The following is an 8,308-nucleotide window of genomic DNA, read 5'->3' as shown; positions in this document are numbered from 1 at the left end:
TACCTAATTCCACCCTACTGTGTTGTGATTGGCTCATACTTGTCACGCTGATGCATCGAGGAGAGAGGTTTCAGGCAAAGAAGCAAGTATACAAAGAATGACAGCACAGTAGAGCAAAACGGGGGGAAACACTCTTGGTAAAAGTGATGCTTGTGAGCATGTAAGCATGTTGATGCATTCAGCTCAAAGCACCACCATGCCCAAGCACAGTCTCACAGAGCCTCCAGCATTATTGACGCTTTCTCCTGTTAAGATTTTCAAATTGACGCAAAGACTACAGCTTATATTTATATACAGTTTATTGTACATTTATTGACATTCTTATTGGTGCACCAGGTAGCACAATGGGTAAACTTCATAAAATTTATATTATTGAAGAACAATCTAAAAAACACGACAGACAGGCACTTGTTGGAATATCAGCCTTGTACTTCAAGGAGAGCCGACGGAGGGCCAGAGGGTGGAAACTCAGAAAGCTGGAGCCTGCCAGTGTTCAATCAAGCTGTGCGGGTGAAGATCAAAACTAAGCACAATTTAAAGGTAAGAGACAGAGAATCTCAAGGTAAGTGCTCTCATTTGGCTTAACGTGGGTCAGCTAGAGTGCTTAGACTGAAAATCTGATCAATTTCTCATTCATTAAAGGGCATTAAAAGACTTTTGTGTATCTGAATGGTTGAAAAATCAAGCTGGTGCTTATGAAAATTTAACACATGAACAACAAGTTATGTATACTTAACAGTAACGCTGACTTTTTCCCAAAGCATGCCACTTTAGATTCTGTACTGCCTCCGAGACAGTCGCTGACTTCCATTCGTTTGAGTTTGGTATGAAAATCAACCTGCAAAGCCTTGAAATCTGCTTAAAATGTGTAATCCACCATCAAGGACATGTGGTCTGTGTTACTTTTTGATCAGTCACAGCTCAGAGCAGGAAAACTTCTCTATGTTGGTGACTGTAAGTGAGATCTAAGATCTTGTGTTTGCGAGTCGTTAAAACGATGGACGCAGGTGATAAGTTTGCAAATTTTGTCTTTAGAGAGTTTCTTTGAACACCTCAACAGCTCCTACTCAAAACTGCTTTACTGTGCAAAAACACCTAATGAGGCAAAAAATTAAGGCCTCTACATGTTCATCATGATGATTTGTCTACTTCAAGCCAGTCTCGAAGGTTAATTTAACACCGTACTGGTGCGAAGTGAAGCCTATGGTTGTCTGGAGGGTATAAAATCTGACATTGTCATACCAATGCTTTGGGAAAAAAATCTGTAAGTTAAGTATATGCAGTCTGTAGTTAATGGTGTAAATCAGACAGTGCCTCCAGGCCCATGAAAGGTGGAGATCTGGCTTTGGTGCTAAAAACTGAGGAACTGTAAAGTGTTTGAGTGTCAACCAAATGGTTTATAGAGGGTGACTGGTTTCCTGTTGGACTGTGCTTTGTCAGGCCCTCATTTGAACTTCTCGCATACTTTTCTTTCATTACTTCTTTTTTTTTTCCTCTACAACCACACAGCTAGATTTGGGCTTTGAGTCTCCACAGCCTGTGGGGGATTTGTTACACATAAAGGCTCTTTGCCTGGTTGGCGTGGAGGGAGGAAGGAGGCTTTAGTCGAACAGCTTGGCTGCTGTGCCCTTGCCATCATACTTGGAACCTTTTCCATCAAACTCAGAAGGGAGGATGTCAGCGTCAAACTCTTTGTAGTAGTTTTCCAGCTCATCTCCATGGACGAACACCTAAAGCAGAGACAGGGGCTGTTAAAGGCATTTACACAACCATTGTGTACTTTGACAGCAGGTGCGTTTTTATTTCTCAACCTGGTCTGAAAGAAACTTCTCAAAATGCTTTGGAGCTTCATTTATCGTCATATAACATGAAATCAGTGTGATCTTACATGCAAGCCCTGCACTTAAACTAGTTTGACTGTGTCCTCTGCCATGTTTGTATCTTATAAACTGAAGGATGGCGCAGCATTGCTGCAGTCTGTCATTATTATTGAATCATCTCAGTCTGACTCACTCTCTCTAGCAGCTTGCTCTTCATGAGTGGTTTGACCACGTTGTAGGTGGTGGTGAAGTACCAGGGCTGGTGGATGAAGTGCACAGCTTTGAAACGGGCAGGGAAGGAATCCTGGTGAACAAAAGAAACAGTAAGATGCTTTTAGTGATAGAATTCTTAATAAATACTTCCCTGAGGATGATTCCTGCAGAGAGTACCGGTTGATCAGTGAGCAGCAGAACATTACGACAGAGAAGAGCCCTTTCCTTAATCTAAACACATCTGATTCTCTAACCTCCAAACTGCATACAGACATGCATCTGAAACTCAAATGCAAAGTTGGTTTTCTACAGTATTTCTCCCAGCTGTCATTCCGCCTGTGGTCACACAGACCAGTTCAGGACATGAGTTTAGATTTTCCCACCTGCAACATGTCCACCATCTTCTTCAGCTCGGTGGGTTTGATTCCTGACGCCTGCTGCATGGTGAAGCCCTTAAAGTTCTCAATGATGCAGAACCCGTTGATCTGAGTCTCCTCGTTCTCCAGCAGCTTCTCCAGGATCACACAGTAGGCACGCAGGATCTGTACACACACACACACACACACAAACACACACATTTATTAGCTCTTTATTGATACTAGTAATCACATTTTATGTCTTCTGTTCATGTTTGAGTAAAATGGAGTGAGATGAAGAACAAATATTAAGAGATCCAATGGTGGAATGTAACTAAGTACATTTACTCGAGTATAGTATTCATCACTTACATCACTATACATCACTTTTCTTATGCTGCATTCAGACACAAGTATTTAAACCTTTGACCCCTGAACAAACTGGTTTGATTTATTTCAAAAACATGGCGGAAAAGAAGACAACGAGCAATTTGACAAAATTGTTTTGGAGATTTATATATTTATCTTTTAATCTAAGGAAAAAATTCCATAGAACATTATTCAAAATTAGCATAAATATATATTTCAAATCATTTGTAGTTTTTTAGCAGTTTTTTCAGCATTCTTTTGTTTGTTTTGTTTTTGCTAATTTTTGAGTAATTTTCTTGTATTTTTTACTAATTTCTTCCTAAACTGCTCATTGCCTCCCATGCTTCTGAGAAAAAAAAAGCAAATGTGCCTAGATTTCAAAAGGTTAAATAAAAGTGAGTTTGGAATTATTTTTCCAGGTGCATTGTGGGACATGAGGTCACACAGAAACCATCCAGTTACCTCATCAAAAGTGATCTCCTCGTAGTCCCAGTTCTCAATGTTGAAGAGCAGAACCACGCGACCGTATTTGTCTCTGCTTGGCAGGATACCAGGGTAGCCCGCCTCGATGGTGCTGCGTACGGCCTCTGGGGTCAGATTCTCAAACAGCTCGGGGTATTCCTTCCTGAAGCGCACGTAGCCTGGGTGGAAACACAGGACAATACTGTCACACCAGGCTGTAAATATGCCATTTCTTTTTGTTATCAGCTATTAACTGGGTTTTATATTTGGTGTTCAATAACACTTTGGAAGATTCATTCATAAAAATGCTGTCAGTATATTCATGTCTGCTTTCAAACATACCCTTCATCAGGTCGAAGGCTCTGGGCACGTCGTACTTCCTGGCGCGGATGAAGCGGACCAGCAAACTGTCTGGTTTTTCCCCAAACGTGTCCTGCACACCCTTAGCCAGGTCGTCACCTGCATCTGCCTTCTCCTTTATCATTCCTCGCAGCTCTTTCACTGCCGACACCCGCTTCTCATCTGTCTCGTTCAACTCGTCCTTGGCCTGAGGGGGGGAGCAGGACCAGACAGTTTGGAAACTTTTATACAGCTTAGTGACATAACTGTCCAAACCCAAATGAAACGTTATATTTGTTAATGAGAGGAGCACAGTGTGACAATGCTATCTAATCAATTAGGTTTAATCTGACTCCCTAGTTACGCTGATATTCAGTGCAATGTTGCCAATTAGCCATTCTCTGTTTGATAAACCCGTTATCCTAGGTTTCCTAAACAGGTGAAACGATGCATGTAATGCTAACCAGCTAGCCTGTTTTTCTAGAGTTTTTTGTACATTCTTTCAAAGAAATGAGTAAAAGAGCTGCAGGTGCAAAAGACAAAGCCTGCAAATGCACATGTCAGCATAGCTAAGCTTCAGTTTCCTGTGTCTGCTAATATTGCATTATAACCTCAACTCTCTCCTAGCTTCATTTCTTTATTTATCTCATATACACATTATGATCTGTGATACACTGTAGTATAGTGATCTCTTGAATGTAACTTTTTGTCTCCTGAAATTTCTGACTGATAACAGGTCTGGTTACCTTCTGCTTGGTGTGGTCCGGCAGGCTTGCACAGGGTCCAAAAACCGGCCCGTGGTCTTTGACGGTGAGACGTTCCAACTTGGCCCTGAGAGCCTGCTCCTCCTCCGACACCATACGGTAAGTTCCACTCTGAAAAGAGAGTATTCGTGTAAAAACAGACAACTGGCCATGATCAGCAATAGAAGTGGGTTGTGCACTTAAAGTCGTGAGTGTTGCTGCAGTTGTAATACTTTTTCACAGCAGCCATTTTGAACCTGATGATGGCTCTGTTGTGTGTCCCAGCACCAGTTTGCACACACTGAAACTGGGGCTGCTCAACTGCCACAGTTAATGAATGTAACACCCTTCACTTGTGTCTATCAGGAGTTTAACAGATGCAATATCTAGGACCAAAGCAAAGCATTTAAGCAAAAGGCAGCTTGCTATCTTGTTTACATTTTCCGTCCATTGTAGGATTTCATTATGGCTCTACAATGTGCAGTCATGTTAGGCGAATACGTAATTCAGAAATTGTATGGAGTCAAACATTCTGTCACCTGACGAACAAATAAAATCGACTTAAATTTGAACAGACCTTTTTATTCAAACATAATTCAATACCAGTTAAAATACGGTGGTTTGAAACCAAGCCCTACAAGCTACAAAACGTACTTTGTTTCGTTGTTGTCTCTAAAACACATTTGTGCATGCGAGTAAACAGCCCGTACTCATTCTGATCTCATCAATTACTGCCGCTTTGATAATGCTTTAGTGTACAATCCTGATGTCAAAAGACACCTTTCGCATTTGCATGATACGCCCCTGGACGTCTTCAGTTTACAACGCAGCCGGACATAACTGGTTTTGTTGTTAATATACACCGGCAGACAGCTGGACAGCACATGTTGCGTCAGTCCGATATGCTGATGGTCAGTGTTATTTGAGAGCACACAGTGTTAGTTGGAAACGCTGCCAGTAATGATGTAATGAAAGGAGTGCAAGGGCGCCTATAGGGCAGGTAGGAGAGGAGGTGGATGGGTCAAACAAGCCCCAGACTTTCATGCAAGAGTCCGGCGTTCACTTCCCTTCTGAATGTGAGGTTTTTTTCTACACCTTTCCATGTGCCTCCTTTGCCTAATCCTAACCATCCGTGCCAGCATGTGCTTTTGTTGATGTTACTGTGTTGGTTGTCATGTGATGTTGCTGCCTAAACACAATCACATGTTGTGTAATCCCACCATGTGTTTGTGTGGACATCGCGGTAGCAGCATCCCGAAATGTAAAGAGCAGATGCCAGCTCCCTAAAATCTAATATGTGGATGCAGAAGTCCACTGCAAAGCAGCAACATGTGAGGACTTGGGATGAGAACTTATAGGAGTAAACGCACCAACAGACATGCAGCATTGTCTGGTTGCTGTTCTGACTGTAACAATGACCAATGAAACATATATTAAAAATGTATTTTGTTTTGCTGGCCCTTTTTTTTCTGTGTCAAAAAGTGGCCAAGAATTGGTTGCCAAATTGTCAAAATAGTTGCTAATGGCAACCATTACTGTCGAGCCCTGGAATCCCATTATTGTCTATAATAATAACAATTGTCTCTGCTCAGCAGGCTGTTACATTATTGGCTTCACCTGAATGGATCGTTTCGACAGTAGGCAGTTTATAATAGCAGGAAAAGCACAGGTGTTATTAATAACATAAATAATGGATGAATTCTAGCTGTGCCAGTTTGAGGGCCTGGTCACATGAATGCTCTCTCACTGGCAACAGCTTTGTGCATTTATTGTTTCTGCAGAACCCCTGTACTCCTCTCTGCTGACTGCTACTAAATCTTTCTTTGTGCACGTGCATGTTGCTTTAGGTAAAATAAATGTGTTAATGTCATTTTTTTTAAGAAGACTGTTGTGCCGCGTGAAGTTTAAGATGTATCCACGTGAGACAAATATCCTTGAAGTGTTGCAGGAGCAATAATCAATAGGCCTCAGTGTTTGATTAATCTCCCTCACATGAGTCCAGTAAAGCCTGTAAATACACAGCCAGGACTTGTAGTGGAGATTAGCAGCTAAGGGCACTGTAGCCATTGACGGCATTCATAACAACTGCTTTTGGTCTTGTGAAATGTTGAGCTGCAGCTGAGTCCATGTAAGGGAGGATGAATAGGTATTTGTGTTGGCAAAAAAAAGTTTTTCCTCTGCCAACACTTCAAAAATCCATGTAAAATATCAGAATTGATCAAATGTCTTTGAGAAAAATCAACAGCTTTACACAGTTTGAAGAGCAGATACTTACAACCACAGCCATTTCTTCTGCTTTTTATATCAGCTTATCTGAAGGAAAAATAAAGGGAGGTAAAACACAAATTGACACATTGTACTCCACTTTAATCCCCCTTCATCCCACCCGCTCTGCCATCACAGGGTACCTTGATTCAGCTATATTTAGCACTTCAGCCATTCCTGGGTGATTTGTCAGGAGATTTAATATTGACAGTCTTTTAGTTTCATAATCGACAGGCTTACTGTTTAGTTTTTTTTGTCAAAGTTTAAACCCCCAAGAATCATTGCCAAAATCACTTAAAAAATCACTTTGTATATTATGTATTCAACAAGTTGAGCTCTTAGTTTCCCTTAAATCTACTGAAAAAGTAGATTTAAAATGGATTGAACATGTTTTCCTCAAAGTACGGTTGTAGCATCTGTTGTATCTTTTTATCTAATACAAATATAAAATACTAATAGAATTCTAATTTCTCAAGTAAAGTTCACCTCACTAAATTTGCATTTTAAAGACCAAAACTAATATCCAGCATATAAATCAATAAAAATAACAGTTATAGTTGCAGCCCTAACGTAACGTAAAATATATCCCGTAATTGAGTGTAAAAACTACATATTGATGTAGCTGCAACATTTTTTTAAAGTAGAAATATCTTTTGGATCATTTTAGACACATTTCCCATCAATTTTTTGATGGGTTTGATGTGCAGACATTTATGACTATCTAAAATAACTACTCCATTACTTTATACTGAGTATAAATTACATTTCCACACACTGCAATTTTGCAAGTAGGTTTGGAGAGACTAAAACCTTCCACTTGCTGTAGTATGACTTTATAGCATATTTCTAAAGACTGCAGATGTCTTTATATTATAACATAATAATGTCCCGCTCAATCGACATTTAAAACTGCAAAACCACGAGCACTTGCATATTTGGGATTGTTGGTCGCAGTACGAATGCAGCCCTGAACTCTTGCTAGAGTTAGTCCCATGATGCACATACTCAGCCAACAGTAGTCTTCACTCATTGAGATATAGTATTCGAATCCCTCAAAATACCAGAAAAACACATTCTTTTGATTTGGTTAAAATCTCTCTTCCAGTACCAACTAAGGAACCCAAAAGATCTGCGTGAGTTTAAAATACGAACAACATCTGAGGAAAAGAAGAGAAGTGAGGAGCCACATCAGTAGAGGAGTCTTACCTGAGGCAGATGTGAAGTTGCTGGCGGGGAGTCGCAGGGAGTCTGTGTGGAGCGAAGTGGACGGGAGCTGTGATTTGTAGTGTTGGGATTAATGGCGTCACACCAGATTACATCTGACTTTTTTTCACCTTTTCAATCAGTATGAAAGTGGCAGAGGGAGGGAGGAAGTGATGGTGAGGGTGTTTGGCCAATGGTGGAGGTGCTCCTTTGATGAAAGGCAGGGCCAATGCACATTTTGGATGATGTAATTTTGAGTGCATGCTTTAGGTAAGAGTGTTTTTAAGGGGGGGTTGGAGGGATTTTATTGCATTCCAAGGAGACTTGAGTGAAAAGTGACCATTGTGACCGCTGAGTCCCAGTTCGATTAGTGCAACGTGATCGCACTCGGGTGAGAGGAGGCCTGTATTCAGAGGGTTTGATTCACATGTTTAGACGATGAGAGTTCAGTGTAGTTTTAATGTTGTGACATTTAAATGGGACCAGCAACAATAGGAATGACTTTCTTTAATTAGTCTTTAATTAATTTGTACTCTGC

The 8,308-nt window shown here is 40.8% G+C and overlaps 1 protein-coding gene across 1 annotated transcript; it reads right to left on the bottom strand.

The window, feature by feature from the left end:
- Positions 1–281: 281 nt before the first annotated feature.
- rlbp1b (retinaldehyde binding protein 1b) lies at positions 282–7,889 on the bottom strand. Its single transcript, XM_042496354.2, has 8 exons — positions 7,774–7,889; positions 6,578–6,615; positions 4,306–4,434; positions 3,563–3,767; positions 3,221–3,399; positions 2,417–2,575; positions 2,014–2,124; positions 282–1,730 (listed from the first exon to the last, which is right to left on the bottom strand). Exons 2-8 carry the CDS (start codon positions 6,587–6,589, stop codon positions 1,602–1,604), a joined length of 924 nt encoding a protein of 307 aa, XP_042352288.1. The 5' UTR covers positions 6,590–6,615; positions 7,774–7,889; the 3' UTR covers positions 282–1,601.
- Positions 7,890–8,308: the final 419 nt, after the last annotated feature.

This window comes from Plectropomus leopardus, chromosome 7 (assembly GCF_026936395.1).
Source record: "Plectropomus leopardus strain MGB_pleo_1.0 chromosome 7, ASM2693639v1, whole genome shotgun sequence".
In the NCBI taxonomy this organism is placed as follows: Eukaryota; Metazoa; Chordata; class Actinopteri; order Perciformes; family Serranidae; genus Plectropomus; species Plectropomus leopardus.
The sequence above is the reverse complement of the archived record's forward strand: the minus strand, read 5'-3'. Positions and strand labels throughout refer to the sequence as shown.